The sequence below is a fragment of the Gymnogyps californianus genome, chromosome 28, assembly GCF_018139145.2.
Source record: "Gymnogyps californianus isolate 813 chromosome 28, ASM1813914v2, whole genome shotgun sequence".
Taxonomy (NCBI): Eukaryota; Metazoa; Chordata; class Aves; order Accipitriformes; family Cathartidae; genus Gymnogyps; species Gymnogyps californianus.
In genome coordinates this window covers 945,502-973,124 of record NC_059498.1, presented here as the reverse complement: position 1 = coordinate 973,124, position 27,623 = coordinate 945,502, and the positions used below count along the sequence as shown (strand labels likewise).

Below are 27,623 nucleotides of genomic sequence, written 5' to 3'. Positions count from 1 at the left end.
ACGAAGAGGATCCAAAGGACCATTAAGATGCTTAAGCGACTACAGCATGTCTGCTATGCTGAACGGCTGAGAGAGCTGGGACAATTTACCCTAGAGAAGAGGTCTCGGAGGGATCTCATCAATGTACAGAAATGCCTGAAGAGAGGGTGCAAAGAAGATGGAGCCAGGGTCTTCTCAGTGGCGCCCAGTGACAAGACAAGAGGCAATGGCAACAAACTGAAACACAGGAGGCTCTGTTTGAACATCAGGACACAGGTTTTCACTGTGAGGCTACTAAGCACTAGCACAGCCTGCCCAGGCAACTTGTGGCGTCTCCAGGCTTGGAGATATTCAAAAGATGTCTGGACATGGCCCTGGGCAACTGGCTCTAGGTGGCCCTGCTTGAAGCAGGGGGGTTGCACCAGATGACCTACAGAGGTCCCTTCCAACCTCAACTGTTCTGTGAAAACAGGGGTGCAAGGGCATGCTAAGTTCTCCTTTGTGTCACCCTCCAACTCCTCCACTGCACCTGTCCACTCTAGCTGGGACAGGCAATGATCCTGTGCACACGGGATCCCACATGGCCAGAGCAGCTCCTGCTCACCTCTCACCAGCTCCTCTCTACCCCAGACGCTTTTTTCTCTGATTTCCCTCATCTCCGGGCGTGACACCACCCGGCCATGACCAGTCCCCACTCTGTGCCCCAGGCACTGTCTCAGCACCGAGATGGGCTGTGACACCCACGTATTGGGTGTCCATTGCAAAGATTTGGTAGCAGGGGACGGCAGTGGTGGCCTCTGTGGGGAGAGGTCATGGACTGCCTCGTGTCCAACACAGCCTGTTCCAGCCAGCTCAGCATCATGCCTGTCGCAGGGCAAAGCTGAGCTCATCAGTGAAGCTGGTGGTGCCTATGGGACAACATAGTTAAGAGAGGTCAAAACAGTGTTCAGCAGTGAGAAGCGAGGAAAGAAAGTGTGAGAAACAACCCTGTAGACACCAAGGTCAGTGAAGAAGGAGGGGGAGGAGGTGCTACAGGTGCCACAGCAGAGATTGCCCTGCAGCCTGTGGAAGAGACCATGGTGGAGCAGGTATTTCCCTGTGGCCTGTGCAGGATCTCATGGTAGAGCACGTGAATATGCCCTGACAGGAACTGGGGACTGTGGAGAGCCCACGCTGGAGCAGGTTTATCCTGAAGGCCAGCAGTTCTTGGGAAGGAAGCACCATGGAACTGTTCATGAAAGACTGCAGACCATGGGAGGGAGGAAGGAAGAGTAGAGATGAAGTGTTATGAATTGACCCCCACACCCCATTCCCCATCGCCCCTGCAGCACTGGGGGAGAGGAGGTAGAGGAGTATGGAATGAAGGAGTGAAGCTCAGCCTGGGAATAAGGTGTTTATAGTTTTTATTTTTCTGTCTCACCATGCTACTCTATTTTAATTGGCAATAAATTAAAATTCCTGCGCTGCGCAGGAAAGGCCAGGAACACCTGCAGCGCACAGTGATGGCACCTCACTCAGTGGGAACAACCCTGAGCCCTCCCCCCAGCACTCTCCTGCCCCGCAGCTCTCACACCCTGGACCGGGCCCCAGCAGGTTTGTGTTAAAGCTCGGCTGGATTTCCTCTCTCCGTGCGAACAGCACAGAAGTAGCGGGCAGAGTCCCGGGGGTGCAGGGCACGCAGGGACAGAGATGCCTCAGACCGGGAATTGTCCCGGGAGGCTGTGGCTCGACCCTCCACTGCGGGACCGAATCGAATGACTGACGAATCATAGCTGATAATGGACACCCACTCCAGACTGCCACCGGGTGCCTGACGGTACCACAGAATGTGATAATCCCCGAAGTCGAAGCCGGATCCGCGGCAGGAGAGGAGCACGTAGTCCCCGGGCGCTCGCAGCCCTCCGCCGGCCGCCTCCAGCCTCAGCTGCGCCCACACCCCTGCGGACGGAGAGCGCAGGCGGCCGGGCAGGGCGCGCCCACGGCCCGAGGACGTTCACCCGCCGCCCCGGCGCCCCCCGCCCCGGCACAGCGACAGCCGCCACCCCCCTCGCTCCCGGCAAAGCCCCGCGCCCGGGGCAATGCCCCGCCTGCCCTCCCGGGGCTGAGCCGCGCCTGCTCCCGACACTTGGGCCCCGACCCGCGGCCCGAGAGCCGCCCTCGCCCTCGCCCTCGCCCTCTCCCGCCCACGCCACCCGCTCCCCGCTTCCCCGCTAAGGAAGGCGAGCGCCAGGCGGCAGCGCGCCCGGCGCGGGAGCAGCCGCAGCCCCGGGGCCCCGGGACGGGCAGGGCCGCCCGCGGGCAGCCCCAGCCCCGGGCCCAGCCCCGGGCTCGCTGCCCTCCCCGCCCGGCTCTCACCTGCCGGCCCCGCGGCCAAGGACAAGGCCAGCAGCCACGGCCCCAGCCCGGGCGCCATGATGCCCTGCCGCGCCGGGGACGGCCGGCGCCGAAGAGGAGCCGAGCGGAGCCGCGCTGGGGCCCGCTCCTGCCCGCCCCGCCGCCTCGGCCCCTCGCCGGGGCTGCGCCCACGCCGCTGCCCGCCCCCAACAGACCCGGCCCGGCCCGGCCCGGCCCGGCCCCCGGTGCCGCGGCCCCCTCGGGGGGGAGGAGGAGTAGGAGGAGGAGGAGGAGGAGGAAGAGGAGTTAGGGCGGGGGAGGGACGCGGGGCAGGGGCCTCGGCGCAGGAGGAGCGCGGCGCCCCGGCAGACGAAGGCTCCTGTCCCTTGGCTCCCAGCGCGGCTCCGGCGCTGTCCCGGCTTGTCGCCCTGCCGAGCCCTGCGGAAGGGGGTCGGCGCCCCGGCCAGGCGCAGCTGGGGCCGGCTCCGGCCCCGGCCCCGGCCCGGCCCCGGCCTCGGCGCCAGGGACGGGCTGTCGGCCCGCAGCGTCCCCTCGCAGGACCCTCCCCGTGCCCCGCACCCCCAGCCCGCCCTGGCCTCGCTCCCGGCCCCTGCCCGCGGGGTCAAGAGACAGAGTTTGGAAACGACCCCCCACACTCCTGCTCTCCATATCGCAGAGCTCTCCCTTCTCCACTGCCACTGCAGCCCTGCAAGCCCCGGATCATCCCTCCGGTGTCTTGCAACCTACTCTTGCCCTTTTTTCCTGCTGGGCTCTACAGCTGTCCTGTTGTGGGTGACCAGTGACATCGGGCTATGTCCACTGTACCTTTCATGTTGAGGAAACAGCAGAGGTGGGCAGTGGGAGATGCTGGCAGGGAGGTGCTGCAGCTGCAGGGACCTGCTCGAGCCCTCAGGAGCTGAGTCTCCTTGTCATCATTCCCGGGATGGGAAATAATCCCACGGGCACAGGAGTCCACATAGCCAGAACTGCTCCGTCTTAGCTACCCTTGCCTTTACCCGCATTCGCCCTGCCTGTACCCTTTTCACTGCTGTCTGTCCCACCTTCACCCCACTCTATGCTCCAGTCAGAGCCCTGTTACTCCCTTGGCACTGGTCTGGCCTGTGCCAACCCTGAACCCAAAAGCTGAGAGGTGGTAAAGACAAAGTAGTTGGAATTGCCAGGCCACCCTTGGGTGTCTTTTCCTGTCATTCCCGCCAGGATGCAAGAAGGTGTCCTTCAGATCCAGCATGGTGATACTCAGCATACTGCAGTTATGATTGTCCTGGTGGGAAAACCTCTTATGGGTGACTAGACTTACGTGGCTGCAGGAGGCTCCTTGGCCTGTTCTGTGGGGAGAACAGGCCAAGCTGAGTCCTGCCTGGGCTCTGGGCTGCCCAAACCAAATTGCCTCTGGGTCCCTAGTGCTACCAAACAGTGAGCACAATCCCGGAGGAACCCCATGGTCATCATCTTCATCATCTTCATCTTCCTCTTCATCATCTTATTCATCTTCAGCTTTATCAATCATTATTTGATGATCTTGGTGCAGTGTTAGAGGGTACCTTTTATTAATATGTAAACCGTGTTGCATCATGGGCTGCAATGCTATTGGTCGCTTAGGTGTTTCTTAGTTTTACTACACTTTCTTTAGCTTTTTTCTTTATCAGTATTTTCCAAAGAAATTGACTTTATGCTGACTGTGGTGTGGGAGGATCTCATCATTTAACCATATGCAGCACAGAGAAGGATACCCTGCCCAGTGCTGAGGCATTAAGGTAAAAGCTGTTTTCCTGCTCCTTGGCTGCTCTGCAAACAGGAGAAAGATGAAGGTCTGTGGTCCATCAAGTAGCTGTGTCGAGGGCTAGGTCTGGCCAGGAGCAGAGCAGAGATATGGATCCCCCAGCTCTGCCCACAGCTGGGTCAAGACCTCGGCCAGGAGGCTGTCACCCCAGCAGCACTGGGTTCTGCAGTGTCAGCTCCTGGAGGAACCAAGACCAGGTAAGGATTAATGCTGCAACTGGAGGTTATGTCCAGGGGTGTTGATTGTTTCCTTGAAGGGTGTTGGTTTCTGTGTGAGGAAGTGAGGAAAGCTGAGTGCCTCAGCTCATCTGCAAACAGTTCCATGGTCCTGTGTAACTAAGTCCATGGTCTGAATACCTCTGCATAGATGTGGTCTTTGAGAAAAGTAGGGAGGAGTTGGGATGGGAGAAGTTGGAAAGGTTGATACAAGAAGGAGAGGATCATTTCAGGGATGAAAGCACTGCCAAGGTTGAAAGGTGTAGAGCCTCACCCCTCCTGTGCTGTTCTTGGCGATGCAGATTTTGCACGAGCGGAAATGGGGCTTAGCTTAATGTGGGGTTCCAGAGCACAGTAATAAATTGCAGTGTCCTGGAAAGAGACAGTTGCTATTTCTAAGGGGGCTGTTTTATTTTCGTAGACCACCACGGAGAATTTGCCATTGCGGAACTTGTCATTCCCCGAAGCTCTAAATGCTTGCAGGAGAAATTTCAAGGTCTCCCCCGGGAACTGGCGGTACCAGAAGAAATTCAAAGTGCTGTCACTGTCCTTGGTGGTGAACTGGCAGGGCAGAACCACTCGCTGCCCAACTGTGGCTGACACCTCAGAGAAGAATTGCTTCTGGGGGTCACCTCCAACAAGACCTGCAACACAGGCAGAAATGTGTCTGCAGAGCAGCTTGCTTCCTTCTCTCACTTGCTCTGTGTTCAAGGCTGTTTGCCCCAAACCTTTCTGTCTTCCCAAAGAAAAGGGAAGTTCAGATATCTACTTCCATCACCCCTCTGCATTTCTCCCTGATTTCATCATCTTGTCAGCACAGACCTCCACGTAGCCTACTAAAAACTGCGGGAGACAATAGGAAGCGCACGAATACACCCACCTGACTGGATTAGCAGGACACATGCTGGCACACCCACGGTGAAGAACATTTTTCCCAGCTCCAGAATCCCTGTCCCTCAGGAGACTCAGCACACTACAGAACAAGGCACTCTTGGCAGCACAATGAAATGGTTGCATCCTGCAGAGTGTGCCAGAGCGTGTGTGACATAGTCACACTTCTGGGGTGACGAGGGCAAGAATGGGGCCCATTCACCTTTTGCCTTTGCTTGTCTTCACAGCAGAGAGTGGACAGTCTCAGTAGCTTCCTGCACTTTTTCCTGGGTTTCCCTCTCCTTTCGTAAGATTTACTCTGCGAGGGAACCTCTCTCCCTTGCTGTAGAGTATATCTGCTTTTGTGTGCTCTTTGTTGGTGGGAGGGCTTTTGAAAGCACAACGGCTCCTCATAATGTTCAGGGCTCTGGGAAACACAGGTGTACTGTTCTTTTCAAAAGGTTTCAGATTTCTCTTAGTTTAGCCTCTGTTATTTTGGAAGCAGCTGTTCAGTATTTCTCCACACATGAGGACTCGGAGACAGGGGGAGGAAGCTGATTAGGGGAAAAGAAGGGTATTTTAATCGGTGAACATATAAATTCCTAGAACAGGGGGCTGGAGTCCTGATTTCGATGGGTTGGCTCAGTGCTGGCTGGGGCAGGGCAGGCTGGTGGGGTGGTGGAGTGGGGGGATCTGCAGCCCCATCCCCAGTGCAGCTCTACATCTGCGCAAGGCGTAAGGGCAGGGCTTGGGGCTCCCCAGCCACTGCTGGAACAATGAAAAGGAACGGGACTGAGACTGGGACAGGGGCAGGAGGCAAAATCCTGGTATTTGGAGGTGGTTAGCTTAGAAGTGCCAAGGAGCAGCCCTGGTACTGGGTATAACTGCTCCTGGGCAGCACCTTTCTCTCTCTTCAGCCTCCTGGCAAATCTGCAGCCTTTGTTTCTCCTTTTGGTGGGTACTTTGCAAACAATAGAGGGAGGAGCCTTCACTGCTGTGCATCTAATTCTGCAGTAATGTACTCCTCTGTTAGTCAAGGCTGCAAGGTGAAGTTGGCCCTGTAAATCACAGACTCTTAGCTGAAATCTGCCCAGGTAGTGAACATCCCTTGGAAAAAGCAACCACTGTTCTTGGAGGACGCAGCAGTGCCCAGAAGGTACCTGGACTCACTACTCCCAGATGACCAGTACCAGAAGAAGGAGGGATTTCAGTGCAAGGAGGTCATGGTGCAGGTGACTGGCACAAACTGCCCAACTGATGTGAGCACCTTGAGAGCCACAACGGGAAGGAGCTGGTTTGGTGCAGTGCCTGTGGGAGAGCAACAAGGTACCCATGCTTCCCCCTTTGGACACAGGGGCAAAGTCGTACACCTGGGGAGGAATACCCACTGCACCAGCATGTGCTGGGGACTGCCCAGCTGTAAAGCAGCTTTGCAGAAGATGACCTGGGTGGTCCTGCTGGACACCAAGTTGACAATGAGCCAGTAATTTTTCCTTGCCTCAAACAAGGAGCTCATAAAGCAACCCCTGTCCTTTTGTACTCTCTAGCACTTGGAACAACAGCTGTGTCTTGGGCTGCTGAGGAACAGAGAAGTGACTTCCAGCTATGCTGAGGCACTCTGAATACGGTCATATTGAATTAAACTAAGAATCCAAACTGGTGTCAAACTGTCCTTGTTGGGGCCTGAAATCAGCAGTAGTGGAGTGGGAACTTTGCAGGGGCAGGAAAAGGAGGGCTGAAGATACAGAAGGTTGCATTTCAGTGCCTGTGCTGTGGGCAGTTCTCTGCCAGGTTTGTTCTGTTGTTCAGCTGCACTCAGGCTCCTTCTGGCTCTGGCTGTTCTGCAGAGTCCATGGACAGAGCAGTGGAGACTGCCCCTGCTGTGACTGGCAAATTCCCTCATGATGAGTGACACGCAAGGACACACAAACATGCACATGCTCATGCACACCAGTGTAGAATCATGCAAAAATCTGCACTGACAAACACTTGCACAAATCCAACACGCAGACAAGTGCAGACAAGAGAACACATGCATAAACACAACCAGCTGTTGTGGTTTAACTCCAGCTGGCAACTAAGCACCACACAGCCGCTCACTCACTCCCCCCTGCTGGGATGGGGGAGAGAATCAGGAGGGTAAAAGTGTGACAACTGGTGGGTTGAGATAAAGACAGTTTAATAGGTAAAGCAAAACAAGGAATTCATTCACCACTTCCCATTGGCAGGCAGGTGTTCAGCCATCTCCAGGAAAGCAGGGCTCCATCACGCGTAACGGTTACTTGGGAAGACAAATGCCATCACTCCAAATGTCCCCTGCCTTCCTTCTTCTTCCCCCAGCTTTATATGCTGAGCATGACGTCATATGGTATGGAATATCCTTTTGGTCAGTTGGGGTCAGCTGTCCCGGCTGTGTCTCCTCCCAACTTCTTGTGCACCCACAGCTTACTCTTTGGTGGGGCGGTGTGAGAAGCAGAAAAGGCCTTGACTCTGTGCAAGCTCTGCTCAGCAGTAACTAAAACATCCCTGCATTATCAACAGTGTTTTCAACACAAATCCAAAACATAGCCCCATACCAGCTACTATGAAGAAAATTAACTCTGTCCCAGCCAAAACCAGCACACCAGCTGTACACTCACCCGGGGAAATCCTGGGGACAGCCCTAGCAGGGATTCTGGGGAGCATTCTGGGGAAGGACAAGGCCCTAAACATGCTAACGGTGTTGTCCGGGTACCCAGAGAGACTGCACAGAGAGGGGAGGTGTATTGGGAGCCTTGTGGAAGAAATTGTATTCAAGGAATTAGTGATCTTGGGCAAGACATGTTTGCTCTATTTGGCCTTGCACTAAAGGCTTGAGAGGCCCGTACATTAGCATGAGTAGCTGCTGCAAGGGAATCTGCTGGAGTGCCTTGTGCCAGCCTGTGCTGCAAGGGTGTTATGGCAGAAATAACCTTCCAGCGTGTAAGGAGAAGATGTACGATTTTTTTTTTTGTTACACAAAATAAAAGGCACCACAGCATGGGAGCAAACCAGAAGCTCTGTCTGGGTGGGATCTGTGCAGCGTGTCTTGGGAAAATCCACCTGGGTCTGTACAATGCTGCATGAATCCAAGGTTCCCAGCAGCTGAAGGGATGTAAGGTTTACTTGCTATCTATATTCCTCTTTTTATTCTATCTTACTAAATCAGACATTTTATTATGCCGTTTGTTGTCAGGCCTTTCCTTCTGAGATCTGGAAAGGAGCCTGCACCACATCTCTCCCCATGCCTCCCTCCCTGGTGCAGAACAGGAGGAGGCAAAACAGGCCAGCAGAATTTTCCTGGGAGCAGTGTAAGATGGGATAGGGTCAAACCTAGGAGGTGGGCCACTTCTTGCCAACAGGGACACAAAAAGACCCGAAGCTGCGACCCAGACTGACATAATTTACTTGACTCCTCCAGCGTATGAGCGGAGTTCTCTGCCCATGCAGATGTGTTTTGCTCCAGAAATGCTTGGCCCTCTCATCCTGTCACGCAAAAGACGCCTTCACTGGGGAATGTGCCTGGCATAAAGCAGGAAATGAAAAGACAGCAACTGAGGAAGCCAAAACACAGCCATAGCATTAGCTGGGATGTTTTGCATTCAAGATGAGCTTGTCAGAAAATAATCACCTCTACAAGGGATGCCTCTGGCAGCGTGGTGCAGTAAAGGTCCATGATAAAAGCCAGCCCAGCTCCTCGCTCTCTCATCTGCTTCTCTTGCCTTCTTCTCCATGGGAACTGAGTGAGTCTGAAGCTCCTTCTCTTTCTTCACTCACCTCAATAGACCTCTCAGCTGATGCTGGCTTTGTTCTATGCCAGATCTTGGGGCTGCTTGTCACAGGAGAGAGAGAAGGTTAGAAATGGAGGGAAGCTGGGACTGTACTGAGGTGGCTTCTGGACTCAGGGGCTAAGCAGTAGCCCAGTTGGGCCCTGGCAGGATGAGGCCAAAAAGCCCTCATACATCTCTGCACAGCCTCCATCTCCTGGCCCTGCATGTGCCTTGACTCCCTCATGGTGTGGTGACAGGCTGCTCCTCATGCATCCCCATGTTTTGCTTCCTCCCTGCCCTCTCTCCCAGGTGCACCTCCAGCCCATAGACATGCCATGCTATGACAAGCGCCTGCCCTGCCAGCCCTGCGGCCCGACCCCGCTGGCCAACAGCTGCAATGAGCCCCGTGTCAGGCAGTGCCAGAACTCCACTGTCGTCATCGAGCCCCCTCTCGTGGTAGTGACCCTGCCCGGCCCCATCCTCAGCTCCTTCCCTGCAGAACACTGTTGTGGGCTCCTCCACCTCCGCTGCTGTTGGCAGCATCCTCAGCTGTGAGGGAGTGCCCATCACCTCTGGGTGCTGTGACCTCTCCTGCATTTCCAGCCGCTACTGTGGCAGCAGATATCCCCCCTTGCTAAAGATGCTGGCAATGGCCTCACATAAGGACCCCCAGGAACTCAGAACATGCTGCTGGACTCTGTGCTGTTAAGAGCAGCTGGTCATCTCTGGCTTGCCCTGCAAGGGCAAGTCTGGAAGGGACCAACCTGGGCTCTCTGAAAACATGGCCAGTGCCTACCTTTCCTGTTTTCCACTCACCCTTTTTCTCTCTTTTCTTTGCTGCTGTCTTGTGCTCCCCTCAAAGCCTGCTGTGAGGACCCCAGAAACCAGGCTGGAGGGACCTGCTAACCTGTCTCCTTTTGTGGGGCAGGTCAACAGATGCCCTGTGGGAACTCTGCCACAGGAAAAGGGAAACAGACTCTTGGCTGCTCCTGCTCCTCCCTGCACTGAGGGCCCCCACTTGGAGTGACCTCATTTCCCTCTTTAGACTCATTAAAAATTTTCTGCAACCCTGCCTGTGTCCCTTAGGTGGTCTTCCCATCTGCATACTGACTGCTGATGAAGACAGCCATTGCTTTGGAGGGGAATTAGGTGGGTGCACAAGGGGACCCTTCATGACTCCTACAGGCAATGGAGGTTGGGACACACTGCAGCAAGTCCTCTTTCAGGCATTGCCTCTTGAAGGTGAGGAAGACAACCCTAGCTACTCCACAGCCAATGGCCATCAGTCCTCGCCTTGCTGCGACTCTGCACAGAAATACCCCCTTGGCCCTGGAGCATGTCATGTGAAAAAGATTCCTGACAACTGCTGTCCTCAAGAGAGGAACCGTGGACATGTGGGAGGCCCCAGGAGGTCAGCAGTCCCACAAGCTCTTGGGGAAGAGTGCTCCTCTTGCTTTGGCTGGAGCTGTGCTGGGCAAGGAGGCTCAGAAGACTGTGTTGGCAAAGGATGGCTGGAATTGGGAACATGTAAATAGTCTTGGGGATGGCCCACAGTTGCCAACATATGTAGGGCTGAGGTGTTCACAAGTTAGTATTGGTATCAGCTACAGCAGGCCACACACTGGAGACCGCTGTCCCTGTGAACCCAGCACCTCCTTGGGTGAAGGCAGGCCCAGCACAGTGACTGGTGCCCAAACATGCAACACTGCTCTGTGCTGCCTTGTCTTCCTCAAGCACAGCTTTCCTGAGCCCCGGGAACTCTACAGCCTCACAAATGCCACAAACCAACTCTGGTCCGCAAAGGTGCTGTCTGAGAACAGATAGCCCAGCTCCACAGAGACATGCCACTGACAGTGGGATTTCATTCTGCACTCAGCAGGATCCGTGAGCTGTCCCTGAATGGCACAGGGCACGCACCAGCCCAACCACAGGGCACACGTTGGGGTGCCTTCCCCCAGGCACCGAGCTCCTTCAGCATTCCCAGAGGCCTGAGGCTGAAGTGGCCCTTGTGCTCCATGCAGCACTGCTGCTCCCCATACACAGGCCAGGGTCTTCCCACATCTGTAGACTCTGGGACCCTGTAGTGTGGCGGTTTGCCCTTACACAGACCCCACACACCACCAACACCACAGGACCAGGGTGGAGGACAGGGTCATTCCTACATGGGATGAGGATTGGGGGCACCTCTTCCGCCAGGTTCTGTGGGAGGCAGTGCTGGGTCCTGTGGTAACACAGGGACAATAAGCATCAGGACCAAGCCCACCTAGGCCCAATGGAACCATGGGTCCCAACTCTGGCTTGGCCCCTTGCCCAGGGTCTCTGTGAGAGCTCAGACCTAGTGCAGACCTGCTCCAGCTCTGCCCTATCTGTGTCTGAGTCTGGCCTGGGCTACTGTTGTCCTCCTGGCCTGGCCAGCCTCCTAGGTAGTCTGTAGCAGTTGCTGGATGGATCCTTCACCTGGGCCTCTCTTGAGTCTGGCCTTGGCCTGGGCCTCAGCCCCAGCTCTGACCCTGGGACTGAGACCTTCTACACATAACAAATCTGTTGCCTAGACCACAGAAATAATCAATAGGTGCTTCTGGGATAGAATTATCTCCTGTCTAAGATAGAAGTCTGAGATGGACCGGCTCTCTTGTTTATTCTCAGCAGAGCCCTACACCAGGGAAACATTTCTAGGTGCTTAGCCGAGCAACTGGCTCCCTAGAGCCCATGTTTCTCCAAGGCCAGTGAGCGTGGTGGTGAATATGTGTCCATATAACCAGCCTGGAGAGCACCGGCTAGCACTTTTCTTGGCACATCAGAACCACACAGTTTTTTGACTCATGTGGTTACCCTCCAAGCAGTGCTCTCTTTCCTGAAAGCATCATGGCCTTTTTAAATCACAATGCTACGGATATCGCTTTCCAGAGGAAGCAACTGCAGCATCCCCCCTCCATGGCCTGTGCATACCACTATGTCTTTTTCCTACATCACCATAGCAAGGGATTACCTTTTGAACAGATTTCAAAACTGTATTCTAACAATCTAGTACAAAATGATCAGATGCTGATGCGTTTTGTAAAATATGATGATGGAGATTTCCCCATGACTACAGCTACTCAAAATATGTTTCAAAGGATCCAGACCAGCACCTCTTGCAGCAATTTTCATAAATGTATTCTGTAAATAAAACTTACAATCTGACTGCAAGACTGTATGTGCTCTTTAAGCTCAGCCCACTCCACCCCAACATGTTTTTTAAACGGACACTACAGACAGAAAAATCTGAAGATTTTGTGAATACAAAACTCCCCATGGCAGGGGTGGTTGGGCTGGATGATCTTATAAAGGTCCTTTCCAACCTAAACCATCCTATGATTCCATCGTTCTGTGAATATTTTAGTTTCAACAGTAAACTTTACAGGGTGCGCCATTGAGTTTTAAGTACCTTCCTCTTCTTAGGTGGTGTGTGTGATGTTTCTCGGCCCTCCTCAGTCACTTTTACTTGTTCCTAGAGACTCTGTTTTTTGTATGACCCATGACAGAAGATGAGTCATTCATCACAGGTTTTCAGAAAAACATTCCAGACTCTAGATGTTCTCAGGCTAGAAGGGCCACAAGTCTGAAGGACACATTGGACTTAATCAAGCAGGCTGGACCCCTTAATGCCATCTCCTTTGCATACCAAACTTCCCTGGTTTTCCGAAGAATATGCTTGTGCTGCCCTAGTGTACCTAGGAGAATTTGCACATTCTTCCGATACCATGGATGCATATTATCAGGCACTTGTTGAACAGGGTTGGAATCCTCAGGAGTCTCCAGGGGCTTTTCCACCTCTGTCTTGTTTTCTTCCAGAAAAGCAGGAGTTATTTTCCCCCATTCCTGATCACTCTGCTTCGCGTAGGACAAGTATTTTTTAAGAGCAGCTGTATACATTTTAGCTTTCTCGTAGGCCATCAAACCTGGTTTCTGGAGAAAGTCCTTCATTTCAGCATCCAAAGAGTGGACCGTGTCAGCCCTCATGTCTTCCCTTGGTAATGGCAGCACTTGCAGCTGCTGCAGCTGATTTACAGGCACTAGATACTTTTTTTCCACATAGTCCATCACTGCTTTACCAAAAGCCCCATGATGAGCGAAAGAGGAAAACTTAGAAGAGGATCAATAAACCCTCTGTCTTGCTTCACCAGTAGCTTCTTTCTTTTGAAGGACACGTTTTAACTACTCAGGATTTTAATGGATTTGCATCCCTTTTTCAGCACATGTACATAGTGGGGTGTTAATGCAATATTCCCCTTCAAGGTATTCAGGGCAATTTCAGAAATGTCCTTTATCAGGTCATCAGAAAGAGCACAGAGTATTGCTTTCCTCTGCCGGTGGCAGGAGTGGAACAACAGCTCCAGGAGGGACAGGTTAGACTTCAGACAGTAAGACATCATGTTTCCAAGTCTGCATGGGCAGCAACACAGGCTGTCAGTCCGGTTCCTCTCTACTTATTGCCGAATGCCAAATTTTTTCTTTTTTTTTTTTCCCAAAATGTAAATGACAGAAAGCTCTGGTGGGAAAAGACCAGTGATTAGCCTAAAAGCCTCTGGGGTAGAAGCATTTAGATGGACTACCAGGTACCCATATGGTGCCTTAATAGCATCTTCAAACGGCTCTAAAGAGAATCAGGCCTTGCCATGATACATCTGTCTGGCTCGGGACACAATCTGGAGCTTAGAGTGGGGGTTCTTAAATAGCACCGTATAGTTTGTGTTGAGAGTGATGGTGCAGCTCTTTTTACCCTAGCAAAAAACATTCTGGACAATGTCCAGGATGCTAAAATTCCTGTGATAACATATTTAACAAAAACTTTCTCAGTTTTATCACTCTCACAAGCAGCGTTCCTCAAATCATCAATCACAACCATATTTACTTTATTAGGGGAAAAAAAAAGGTTATCACTAAGACTCCCAGGCAAGTCTTCCACAAATTTGAAAAAACGGTATTTACAGAGCACTTCCTGATACAGCAGTTGGCAGCAACTAACACCACACAGTATTCTCAGGCATAACAGACAGCAAGCAGTTGGCATTCTTCAGTCAACAAGTAGTTGGAAGTGAGCTGGCTGAGCAGCATCAGAGAAGGTGAAAGGGAAATAGACAGGATTTTCTCTGAGATGCAACAACTTGAAGAGCTCCAGACCCCAACTGCAATGGAGAAGTAGGCAGTGTCCCCCGCTAGTATTAAGGTAAGTGCAAACTCCTCAGAACTTGAAGGATGGAAGCTGGTGACTTCTGGCAGCAAGCAGAAGGCTTCTGCCCCACCTAAGGGCTTACAATTACAAAATAGGTTCACTGCCCTCAAAGTTAAAGAGGAACCAGATGTGCCTTGAAGCAAAGGATCTGGTCCACCTAACCCTAAATCATGCATGACCACGAGGAAGAAGTGGAGAGTGATCATGAGTGCTTCCCTACTGTGAGGGACAGAGGCACTGATCTGCCAACTTGGCCTATCATGCAGAGAGGTTTGCTGCCTGCTGGGTGCCCGTATCTGGGATGTTGTGGAGGAACTGGCGAAGCTTGTTCAGCCCTCTGACTACTACCTCCTGCTGTTATTCCTTGTGGGCACAAACGATACTGCTAGGGGAAACCTGGACGGTATCAAAAGTGATTACAGAGCTCTGTGGGAAGGTAGTGAAGGGCCTGGGGGCCCAGGTGGTGTTGTCCTCAATCCTGATGGTGAGGGCAAAGGGTGTGAGGAGGAGGGTACTGATAATGCAGGTCAATATTTGGCTGTAGAACTCGAGCTGGTGACAGGGTTTTGGGTCCTAAGGCCATGGCACCCTGTTTGCGGAGCAGCATGTGCTCAGGAGAGGTAGGATCCACCTCACCGAGCGGGGCAAAGTTACCTTTGCTAGTAGGATGGCTGACCTGGTAAGGAGGGCTTTAAACTAGGAATGACAGGGGAGGGAGAGAGTAACCAGCAGCCAATGAGCAAAGGGCCTGGGGTGATGTGCCAGGAAGGGATCACAAGATCAAGAAAACAGAGCTTAAGCAGGGTCACCTCTAGCAGTTGCATGTAAGCAAGGAAGTGCCTACAAGGCAGCATTGTGGTGAAATCCCCAAAACCCTTTCTAGGATGTCAACATGCTGGGCTGCCTCTGTCAAGTGCCTGTATGCTAGTGCATGCAGCACGGGGAATAAACACAAGGAGTTAGAGATCTGTGTGCACTTGCAGGGCTGTGATGTTGGGATCACGGAGACAGGGTAGGATGGCTTCCATGAGTGGAGCATTGCAATGGAGGATTACAGGCTCTTTTGGAAAGACAGGCTGTGAAGATGATGATGATGAGATGCCCTTTCTCTGAGAGAGCAGTTGGAGTGCATGGAGCTCTGCCTGGGGATGGATGATGTGCCAAGTGAAAGCTTGTGGGTAAGGGTTAAAGAGAAGACAGGTAAGGGTGACATTTTAATGGGTGTCTGCTATAGGCTGCCTGACCAGGAAGAACCAGTGGATGAGGCCCTCTACTGACAGATAGGAGCAGGCTCACATTCACAGGCACTGGTCATCATGGGGAACTTCAACCACTGTGATATCTGCTGGAGGGACAACACAGCAGGACATAAGCAAGCCAGGAGGTTCCTGGAGTGCATTGACAACAACTTCATCACCCAAGTTATAGATGAGCCAACGAGCAGAGGTGCTCTGCTGGGGCTCATACACACCCTGGGAAAGTGATAGAGTAGCTAATCCTGGAAACAATTTCCAGGCACATGAAGGACAAGAGGTGATTGGGTGTAGTCAGCATGGATTCACCAAGGGGAAGTCATGCTTGACCATGCTGATATCCAGCTACAAAGAAATGACTGGCTTGGTAGAGAAGAAAAGAGTGGTGGATATAGTCTACCTTGATTTCAGTACGGCTTTCTACATTTTCTTCCATAGGATCCTTATAGAGAAGCTGTTGATGTACAGGCTGGATGAGCACACAGTGAGGTGGATTGAAAACTGGCTGAACAGTTTTCAGCCAGTGGGTGATCATCAGTGGAACAAAGACTAGCTGGGGACCAGTAACTAGTGGTGTCTGCAGGGGTCAATACTTGTTCCAATCCTGTTCAACATCTTAATTAATGATCTAGGTGGCAGGGCAAAGTGTACTGTCAGCAAGTTCACAGTTAACACTAAACTGGGAAGAGTGTCTGATACACCAGAGGATCATGCTGCCATCCAGAGGGACCTCGACAGGCTGGAGAAAAGGACTGACAGGAGCCTTCTGCAGTTCCACAATGGGAACAGCAAAGTCCTGCACCTGCGGAGGAACAATTCCTTCCACCAGTATGTGCTGGGGATCACCCAGTTGTATAGCAGCTTTGCAGAAAATTACCTGGGTTGTCCTGCTGGACACCAAGTTGACAATGAGCCAGCAATGTGCCCTTGCCTCAAAGAAAGCCAACAGTGTTCTGGGCTGCATTGGGAGGAGTGTTGCCAGAAGGTCAAGAAAGGTGATCGTTCCCCTCTACTCAGCACCTGGAGTACTGGGTCCAGTTCTAGACTCCCCAGTACAACGGAGATATGAAAGTACTGGAGAGAATCCAATGAAGGGGCACAAACAGGATGAATGAACTGGAGCATCTCTTCTATGAGGAAAGGCTGAGAGAGCTGGAACTGTTCAGCACAGAGAAGAGAGTGCTCAGGGTGGATCTTATCAATGTATCTAAATAGCTGAAGGGAGGGTGCAAAGAAGACAGAGCCAGGCTCTTCTCAGAGGTGCCTGGTGACAGGACCACAGGCAATGGGCACAGGCTGAAACACAGGAGGCTCTGTTTGAAACATCAGGAAACACTTTTTTAATGGAGAGGGTGACCGAGGCACAGGTTGCCCAGAGACGTTGTGGATTCTCCCTCCTTGGAGATATTCAAAAGCTGTCTGGACATGGTCCTGAGGAACCTGCATTAGATGGCCATGCTTCAGAAGGGTGGTTGGATGAGGTGATCTTCAGAGGTCCCTTCCAACTTCAACCATTCTGTAATTCTCCAAAAGACTTTTTATGAAATAACTTTCCCCACAGTTTCTAAGCCCTTCCAGGACAGCAGAAAAGGGATGTTTTCAGTGCATGCCCATGACCAAAAGCCATAGAGGAGACTTTTAAACTTTTAGTCAGTACTCTTTTGTCATAGACAACCTTCTGTGTCTTCCAAAGGAGCCTTGGTTTCTATTACTCACTTCTACTTGTTCCTGGTGATAGAACGCTGCTCTATCACAATCTTTTTAGGATTATCACTGTCTGGATTTACACCATAATCCAACACAAGATCCCTCAGTGCCTCAAAATTGTATTTTCCTGTTTGTTGCACTTAGAGCAATGCCTTTAACCTCTAAATTACACTTTCCTTCAGGCTGCAAGTAGCTGTAGGATTTGGGGCCTGATGACACAAACTCCACAACATGCTCATCTGGTGGACATTTGCCCGTCAACTTGCCTAAGCAGTCGCTAAGCAGGGAGGTCCCAGTCCCGTGGATGACTCACAGATATCATAGAGTCTGTGTCAAGATAAAGCCAATGGTCTTGCAGGGCACCTAAAAGATTGTAAAGCTCTAGGTGTGCATATGCTGTTGTGAAGCAAGCTATAGAAATGTTAGTACTCTACTCCAGGGTCATGCACCCTTTGGCATGCTTCCATGAGACAGTGGCCGCATCAGTAAAGTCACAAGAGGACATACCATAAGCCAGAGAAAAGAGGTAACCATACAACTCATCTGGTTGTCTTACAATGTTCATGTTGCATAGGCTGGATCTCTGTCCAAATTTTCACCACAGAGAATTTAAAAAGTTTTGCAATTTGACATTTCACAGCATTTTCTTATTGTGTTGAGGCTGCAAAATGACATCTTATTTCTGCCTGTCGTCTTGAACGTACTCAGCATTTTGTCATCGTCTGTGTATCAAGCCGGGTAGCCTGAAGCTTCATGCTTCTGGTGGAGGTATAATTTCATATAGTTTGAGAAGAAAATGCTCGTGGTGGGGTAATGGACTCACGGCAGACTGCTCTTCACATGTCCCTGTGCTCTGCTTCCTCTCTGCCCTCTCTCCAAGTGCACCTTCTGCCCCGAGACATGTCCTGCTACAACCAGTGCCAGCCATGCCAGCCCTGCGGCCCGACCCCGCTGGCCAACAGCTGCAATGAGCCCTGTGTCAGGCAGTGCCAGAACTCCACCATCGTCATCCAGCCCTCTCCCGTGGTGGTGACCCTGTCCGGCCCCATCCTCAGCTCCTTCCCACAGAACACCGTTGTGGGCTCCTCCACCTCCGCTGCCGTTGACAGCATCCTCAGCTGTGATGGAGTGCCCATCACCTCTGGGTGCTGTGACCTCTCCTGCATCAGCAGCCGCTACTGTGTCAGAAGGTGCCTCCCCTGCTAAAGCCACTGCTAAAGCCTGGACAAGGAGCCCCAGGAACCCACAATCTGATGTCAGACTGAGGACAGAGCTCCTGGCCATCGATTTCAGAGAGGCTGAGCATCCAGTGCTGCCCTTCCAAAGGAAGACAGCTTGGGCTCTCTGAAAACATGGCCAAAGTCTAACTTCCTGGCCTTCCACTCTCTCCCATCTCTTTTTTGTCTTCTATTCTTCTGGGCTGTAAGACCCCCAAAGCCAACCTGGGGCATCTACTGGCCCCTCTCCCTCTGTGGGGCAGGCAGATGGATGCCTTGTGTGATCTCCACCATGGGCAATGTGTGCAGATTTTCAGCAGCTGCTGGTGCTCTCCCTGTACCCACAGCCTCCTCTAGAAATGAACTAATTTCCCACCTGAGTCCTTAAAGTTTTCTGCATCCCAGCCTCTGCCTCCACATAATCCTTTTCTTGATGGACGTTGTGTCGAGTTGCCAAGGAAGAAAGGCATTGCCTTGGGTGGCAGGGGCAAGATGTGGGCACAAGTGGAAAACGAATGGGAGGGTGGGACACAGGGCAGTGGGGTCCTTCCAGTCACTGTTCCTTGGAGCTCAGGAAGACATACTCAGCTCCTCCAAAGCCAGTGGCGACCAACCCTGCATTCCAGCATCTCTGCTCAGATAAGGCCTCTTGGCCTCAGAGCATGTCCTGCAGACGGGGAGGTTGACGGCTGCTGTCCCCTAGAGAGGCACCCAGTACTGCTGGAGGCTCTGAGAGGTCAGCAGCTCACAAGCCTGTGAAGAAGGGAGTTCCTCCTGCTTTGGATAGCCCTGTGCTGGGGAAAAAAGCTCAGTCAGCAGATGGCGTCAAAGGTTGCAGGAGTGATGATGATGTGAGAAAAAGCCTTCAAAACAGCCCCTGGCCTCCTCATCCTCATCCTCTTACCTGTCCCCAGAGTGAGGGAGCATAGCCTGCATCCAAGGGCAAGGGTAGCAAGGAGAGGTCACCTATACACCTCTGTCCTGGTTTTGGCCAGGATAGAGTTAATTTTCTTCCCAGGAGCTGATACAGTGTTATGTTATGGATTTAGTACGAGAACAATATTGGTAACACACTGATGTTTTTAGTGGTTGCTAAGTAGTGCTTCTACTACGTCAAGGATTTTTCAGCTTCTCCTGCCCATCCAGCAAGAAGGCTGGAGGGGCACAAGAATTTGGGAGAGGACACAGCCAGGACAGCTGACCCAAACTGGCCAAAGGGATATTCCGTACCATATGACGTCATGCCCAGTATATAAACTGGGGGGGAGTTGGCCGGGAGGGGCAGATTGCTGCTCAGGAACTAACTGGGCATTGGCCAGTGAGTGGTGAGCAATTGCATTGTGCATCACTTGTTTTGTAGATTCTAATTCTTGTAGTATTATTATTGTTATTTATTATTATCATTACTATTATTTTTTTCCTTTCTGTCCTATTAAACTGTCTTTATCTCAACCCACGAGGCTGTCTTTTTTTTTCAATTCTCTCCTGCATCCCACTGGGTGGGGGGGGTGAGCAAGTGGCTGCGTGGTGCTTAGTTGCCAGATGGGGTTAAACCACGACAACCCCCGACCCCCAAACAGTTCCCTGCACAGCCCAGCAGTTACACAGATGTGCACAGCTAAGGCGACTCACAGGTTGATGGTGAAATCAGCCTGCCCAGGCCACACACCAGGGCCCTCACGCCTCTCGCACACCCCCAGCTCCCACCACACACGGAGCCTCAAGGACAGCAGCCAGTGCCCAAGCCCCCACGGCTGCTCTGCAGTGACTGGCCTTCCCGCACGCACGAAGCAGCTTTCCTCAAAGCTGGCTCTTCTCCTGGCAGGGCCTGTTGCCCATCTCTGCCTGGTGGTCTGCCCTCCCATTGTGCTCTTGGCTACAGTTGTCCAGCATGGTCCCACTGCAGAAGAAATGAGGCAGCGCTGGGGGAAGCCCATGAGGTAGGGCCTGAGGAGGGCTCCAAGGACCGGCAGAGTGCACTGGGGAGAGCACGTCCTCCAGATCCCAGCACATGGCCGTGCAGCAACTGGAGGGTCCACAGAGTAGTTCTGAGTGTTTTCCAAAATTGTTGTAATCCTGTAATTCCAGGAAGGAGCCTTGCCACATGGCATGTTGTTTATCTTTTTAATCTTACTTTGAACTCTGACCTCGGAGGGACACATCCCAGAGCAGGTACTCTAAGAGACAGGCCTGCATGAAACCCTGAATAAGCAATGTGCAGCAGGGAAAACCAGAAAGCAAAGAGCAGCAGCAAGGAACCATTTTACAAGCAATCCTAGCCTCCTGCATTGCTCATCAGATCACCAGAGCTGTTGGGCATAACAACCACATAACCCATGGTGAAAACAAGGGAACCTGAGACTCTTTCACCACCTTCTCATGCCTCTCAGGCCACTGACACTGGCTTGTCCTGGAAGAGGATCTTGGAGTGCAGATCTCTGGGTGCCCAGGGGAAGCAGCACTGCCAGGGGAGAGCTGAGGGCCCCTTCCCCCAAGCTCAGCCTTGCACAGCCACATGCCCTCCCTCCCCTGAGCTGTTGCACAGCCAAGGAAGCTCCCTGCACCAGGGTGTCTTGCACAGCACAGAGGTACAAGGCTTCCTCCAGCTGCAGGAGGCTGTATTTCCCTGTGGTGTTCAGCAACGTGGTGAGATGGCTGCTCGGCTTGTGGCCAGCTGCTGCCTGAGATGAGAGCAGCTGAGGAGCTCGGCCTTTCTTCTGCTGGTACCAAAACAAGGCATAAAAGATGGAGGTTTGGTAGGTGCAGGTGGTCTGGAAGGTGTCTTTCTCCTCTACTGTGACTTGTCCTTCTTGCTGGGTGACGGTGGTCTGCCCCATGGTGCCTGCAAGAAAGGGAAGGTCAGCAGCTCTGCAGGGAAGCAAAACTGAACTGGATGCAAAACCCTGTTGGAGAAGGCTCCCTGCCCTATAGGAAAATCCTGAGGCCTGCAGACAGTCAGGTAGAGTGATTTTGGGCAGGAGCTCGGAGCTCTCAGCCCAGCATGGATCCTGAGGAGAGCTGTCCTGTGTCCCTGCTCCTCCTCCCTGCTCCTATTGCCCAGAGGACCAGGGAACAACCTGTCATGCCTGACCTTTGTGTGCTGGGACCAGCACCCTGCCAGCAGGTTGAGGGGCCCATGGAGCTACAGCAAAAAGATTCATCCTGGTTCTCCATCGCTGTCATCTCTGAGGGCTCCTAGCTCCCTGAGTACACGCAAAGCTGAGCTTGCAAATAGGGAGCCCTGGCTGTATTGTCAACCAGGAGAAAACTGGAAGCCATGGCAGTCATGTGCCAGCTGGAAGGGCACAGCCTGGGGCACCCTATAAATGTTAGTGGGATGAGAGCTTTAAAGTCCCTGTAACAGCTTTGACAGGATCTGCTAATTTGTGTTGGAAAGGGAGAAACGTGGTGCAGCAGAGACAGCTGAGATCTCCTATGCTGCCCACAGGTGGATGAGAAGAGAGAGGCAGAGAGAGATGGATTGAAGGGGAGAGAAAAGTAGGAGAAGGGGTCTGAGATCTCTCTTCTCTCTCTTCTCTTCTCCTTTGCAGTAAGAGCATCTTGAGAAAACCAGTGCAAAACCACAAATGTGAGCTGACATTTCCCAGTGTTTTGCTCTAATTCAAGAGAATTTCCAGACATGGACCTGATAAAGCTGGTGAGAGTTTTCTGAGGAGGAGGAGAAGAAATATGCATTGATGAAAAGGCAGGACTTACCCAGCAGTTGCCCCAGGAAGACAGTGAGGACGAGATATCCAAGGTGCATGCTGAGTCCGACCCGCCTGTTTGTTGAGTGAGAGAGAGTCAGAAAACCACCTCCCAGCCCCGAGATAACAGAGCTGCCGGAAACGACTCTGTTGGGGGAGCAAAGGAAGAAGCGGGGAAGAGAAATGATCTGTTCTTCCTGTGCCTGAAATGCTCCTCCTGGGTTTCTCCCTCCTCCAGCAGCAACACCTGCAGCTCCCTCAGCCAACGGCGTTCTGAACATTTGCACAGTCAGGGGCCCTGGTGGCCCCTGTCATGGGAAGGGGCTGTTCCCAGTCAGCTCGCAGTGGAGTCCTCCCCTCCCCAGCTAGAATCACCTGCTCTTCTGCACACCCACTGCTGGGCCACTTGGGAGGTCAAGGTTTTCTTCCCCACTGAGGTTTCACATCTTCCCCTGGGGTCCTCAGCTCACTGGGGACACTGCTCTTTCTTCTGGGACAAGAAGTCTCCTCTATTTCTGTCACTTCTCCCCTGTCCTTCCTCAGCTTCCTGGGAACAACGGCTCTACCCCAAATACTCAGAAATAGGAGATGAATCCTGCTGTGCAGCAGCCCAGGGGTTCTGGCTGTGTCCTGTTCTGGTGGGATAACCCACAGTGCGAGAGAGGTACCTCGGTCGTGCAGAGCTGCTGGATACCACAAACCCAGAGGTGGCAAGGACAACTTATTCCATAGGGAAAAAGGTGAGGGGTCAGCAGGGAACAGGATGAGGGATCAGTAGGTCACTCACACATATCCAGGGAGCACAGGGGGCACCCATTGGAGTGCTGCACTGTAAGGGGTGGGGATAGGGCAGCCCTGCATCACGGAGCTGAAAGAGCATGTGAAGGGGTGGGGGTTGGCAGGTGGAGACCTCTACTCCCACCCCCTTTCCAGATCAATTTTAGAGTGATCCCATGCAGCAGTCACAGCAGAGATAACAAACTGTTCATTTTGGTTGAGTCTAACATGGCTTTTGCTCTAAAAAACCTTCACAATGAGGTGAATAATGATACAGGTAATGATAATGGTTATAATAAGCATATTCTCATGGAAGTGCTGCACCTCCTCATACTGTAAAAGGAGGTTTCTAGAGAAGTGGAGGATCCTGAGGCTGACACAGCCTTTCCCAGGTGGAAGGGCTGGCTGAAGCTTACTCTCCAACAGGCTCCTGAGATGGATCTGCCTTCTTAGGCTTCACAGCAGACATAAGACATGTACAGGACGATAAGGACTTCTGCATTTCTACTGAGAGGAGAAATTGAGCCATAGCCTTCAACCTGCAACCATCCTCGCTGACCATAGGGCCACATCACTGTGAGTCTCTTTTTCCTTGATGCTTGTGTCTCCTCTCTCAACATCCCTAATACTTTGTCTGGCTTGGCTGCACCTGGGTCCATGACAGCATCTGCCTCCACACCTCCCTCAGCACACCTCTGGGATGTAGTTCTCAAACACCTGATGAGTGACACTCCAAGCCCTGCAGACCCCAACTGTCCCTTTTAAACACTCCAGGCAGTGTCAGAAATCTCCCCCTATCCAAACAAAAGTATTTCATCAACCCGTGTATCTACCTGCCTGCCTGCAGTGGCCCACAGTAACCAGAAGATGGTTGTTCATGGAGAAGTTAGGGATCCGCATGGCAGCTGACTGGAGTAGGCACAGACGCGTGCTGTGCTGTGCTGTGTATATCACTTGGCACACTTAGCAATGATGCCGCAAGCCTGTCCTTGTCTTTATCTAAGAGTGAAGCAGCGTGTTTTCATATAAACGCCATTTTGCTGAACAGTACAAATGATGAATAAAGTTCTTTATTTCAAAGGAAAATCCCATGAAAACTCCAAAGACAACAATGCCAGTGAATCTCAGCATAGGCAGGATTTGCACCATATGCTGAACCCTGGCTCGAGGTCCGTCTCATGCTCCGTAAGTCGGGGTTCCCAGCATCTCAAGGGGCATAACATTACCTCTGATATCCCCTTTTTCCTTCTTGTGTTATCTCCAATTAATGGTATTTGAATCAACACCTTATGGAGCTGGGGTGCCATTCTTACTGGGATCCATCTACACCCATGCTCCAACCTCATGGGTAAAACCCAGATAAATTCCTATCTTCCAATATAAATTTCCCCTGTTCCAGACTGCATCTATTAGCTTTCTTTCTATCACTACACTCAGGAAGAGTTTCTCTCCCTCTGGCTTCCTCCAGTCATCTTCCAAGTTTGGCTCCAGAGTCTCCCTCCTCTCTTCATCCTCCAGTCAAGTGTTAGAAGATTAAAACACTCTCCCTTTAGCTTCTCTTTTGAAGGCTGAAGAAGGTAATCTCTCTCAGCCTCTCCTCATGTCTTGTGTTACAGTATCACAGAATTGTTACATTTGGAAGGGACCTCTGGAGGTCACCTGGTCCAACCCCCTGCTCAGAAAGGCTCACCTACAAAACAATGGATACTCAGTGCAATTGCTCACCACTCGCCGACCGATGCCCAGTTAGTTCCCGAGCAGTGATCCGCTCCTCCCAGCCAACTCCCCCAGTTTATATACTGGGCATGACATCATACGGTACGGAATATTCCTTTGGGTCAGCTGTCCTGGCTGTGTCCTCTCCCAAATTGTTGTGCCCCTCCAGCCTTCTTGCTGGATGGGCAGGAGAAGCTGAAAAATCCTTGACTTAGTACAAACACTACTTAGCAACCACTAAAAACATCAGTGTGTTACCAACATTATTCTCATACTAAATCCATAACATAACACTATACCAGCTCCTAGGAAGGAAATTAACTCTATCCCAGCTGAAACCAGGACAGCTGGTAATATCAACCTGCTTAATGTCCATGAGTGGGCCCTGGGCTCCTTTGCCCACCTCTGGCTCAGACTTTAGATACAGCTTTTCCTCCCACTCACCGGTTCAGTCAGCTTCAAATATGCTACCAAATTTCACATACACACTCATGTTCATCAGGTTCAATTCACTAAGGAAAACTAGAAACACACTGAGGTTCCTCTAGTTACTGATTCTTAGACTTGCCACACATACACATGCAATGTCGTCCCTCCAGTTGCTGACAGCAAAGGTATGACCCCTCTGACACATTCTTCCTTCTCCAGTTGCTGGTATCCAGACCTTGCTTACACCCCAGTCCCTCCAGCTGCTGGCACAGAGACTGACAGGCCCTATGACCAGAGGCTTTTTCTCCAGTTACTGGAACTTAGACCTTGCTGCATACACCCTGGTCCATCCAGTTGCTGGCACCCAAGCCTAACATTCCTACAGCTATTGGTCATTTGCACAGCTACTGGCACCCAAATCTCTCACACCACTCTCTCCAGTTACTGACACTCGGAACTTGCGGCACTCGCACGTGGCAAAGGGAGTGAAGTTACACAGAAGGATGGTTGAGAAAGGATTTAATAAGAAGGCAGGGGGGACTGTGGTGATCAGGCGCAGGGATCATCCCAACAAATGCACTGATCAGCCCCTGCTTAAGTGCAGGTACCTCCTTTTATCTTTCCTCTATTGCCTCCCCTTGCTACTCCCCAGTCCTCTCTTTTCCCCACCTTTCACCCTTCCCCTAAGCATTCCTTAATAAGTGTAGCCTAGTCCCGCAGGACCCCCCTGAAACATCCATAATCCTCATGTTCCTCTTGTCAGTCCTCACTTACAAAGCTCAGGCTGACCCACTTCAAAGCTACACCTGCAGCTTCCTGATGGCCCATCAATTAGTGGCTGCAGAGCTCTGGTCTCCCTCCTTGTCTCCCTTATCACTTACTCAGAGACTGGTGTCATTGTGTGCTTTGTTTATCACTTTCCCTTTTACTTGTTCTTCCCTTTGAAAGGAAAAGGGACTTCATCTGACAGCCTTAATGAATCAGCAGCTCTCACCTTCCACACACCTTTACAGTGACTGCTGCTGAAGATCCTCGAGTGTGTGAGTTCCTCAAGGCACTGAAAGGCTCCTGTCCCCAGAGAAAATTGGGTCTTTTGAGTCCAGGCTCTGGGGGAAAACCCCATGTTGAGCTCAGTCTTTGAAGGGTCTCCCTGCAACACCTACAGCATCACTAAGCCATGGCATTCACTTTTCAGGACACCAGAGATGTTACAAACATGAAGGAAAAGGGAAAGACTGCCCAAATGAGCAATCAGTTTCAGGTGTAAGGTGGGTGTAAAAAAGCACTCAGGTCACTTGAAATGTCATTCTGGAAGGAGTTAGTTTGTGCCCTCATATTCCAACTTATTTATTGTTTGCCCTCCCAGATGTCCTGCATTTCTTGCAAGTGTGTATTCAACATTCACAGGTGTTTGACTACAGCTGCAGATGAGGACAGAGCTGAATTCTACCTCCAGGTGGGATCCATATCTTATTCTTACCACATCCAGGTGGAATTGGGGCTTCTCATCCACCTTCCAGTACCTCATAGAGACATTTTTTTCCAGGGGCAGAGACTGAGCTTTCTTTGTCACCTCAGAAGGCCTCACTGCCAACAGCCGCTGTCATAGCCTACTGAGCTGACATCACTCCAGTAATTAGAACATGCTGGCCTGCCACCATGGCTGCTTTTGTCAGCTTCGCCCACAGCTTCTTCTCTCCAGGGCCAGACCTCTGCTTTCCAAAACAGACTTAGTATAACAAGAGATGTGTGCACAGAGGGACAAACCAGATCCCAGAAATGCACATCCCAGAAATGCAGCCACCAGCAGTTTTCTGTTGGGCAGAGAACTCACAGGGACTCAGGGACACAGACACACACCCCCAGCCAAGCACTGCTGAGTCCCCAGAGCTGGAGGAGAGATGTGAAAAGCAGGGGGACAGCTCAAGGGCTTGAACACGGAATCTTGTCCACTGCCTGGCTGATGGGTCTTGCTCACATGTTGAGGCTTTCAGTGATCCCCAGATGCAGGGCTAGGAAGACATTTTCCCTCCTTGGGCTTCCTTGGCTAGGAGGTAAAGCCACAGGAGCAGTCCTGTGTCCTACCAAGAGCCCCCTCCTCCAACAGTGCTCATTGGTGGATGCTGAAAAAAAGAGTAAGAGCTGGAGAAGCAGCTGGGATACTTCTCCTGAATACTCACTGCTGTGTCCTGCTCAGTTTCAGCAGCTCAGGGGTGTTCCTGTGTCTGCTGTGGCAATGCAGCCTCGTGGCAAGGAAGGCCAACAGCATCCTGGGCTGCAGGAGGAAGAGCATTGCCAGCAGGACAAGGGACCTGATCCTTCCTCTCTACTCAGTGCTGGTGAGGCCATGTCTGGAGTGCTGGGTCCATTCCTGGGCTCCCCAGTACAAGAAAGTTATTGGGCTGAGCCCAGCAAAATGGTGCAGGGACTGGAGCATCTTTCCTGTGAGGATCGTCTGAGAGGGCAGGCAGCATTCAGTGTGGGGAAGAGAAGGCTTGAGGGGGATCTTGGCAGTGTGTGTAAATAGCTGATGGGGGGAATGAAGAAGAGAGACTTCTCAGTCAGGCACCCTTGGGACTCCACTCCTCTGCCACGAGGACGCTCTTTAGGGTGAG

General features: G+C 52.0%; 1 protein-coding gene and 1 gene segment (V, D, J or C); both read right to left on the bottom strand.

The window, feature by feature from the left end:
* Positions 1–22,145, bottom strand: part of LOC127026700 (M1-specific T cell receptor alpha chain-like) — a 186,347-nt gene extending 164,202 nt beyond the window's left edge. Inside the window, exons 1-2 of the mRNA XM_050912020.1 lie at positions 22,097–22,145; positions 20,944–21,221 (exon numbers count right to left, since the gene is read on the bottom strand). Coding sequence (XP_050767977.1) covers positions 20,944–21,221; positions 22,097–22,145 — 327 coding nt within the window. The remainder of the gene's footprint in view (positions 1–20,943; positions 21,222–22,096) is intronic.
* Positions 1,382–2,393, bottom strand: LOC127026701 (Ig heavy chain V region C3-like). The segment is given in 2 exon segments: positions 1,382–1,917; positions 2,335–2,393. Coding segments are annotated over 2 exon segments (396 nt in total).
* Positions 22,146–27,623: the final 5,478 nt, after the last annotated feature.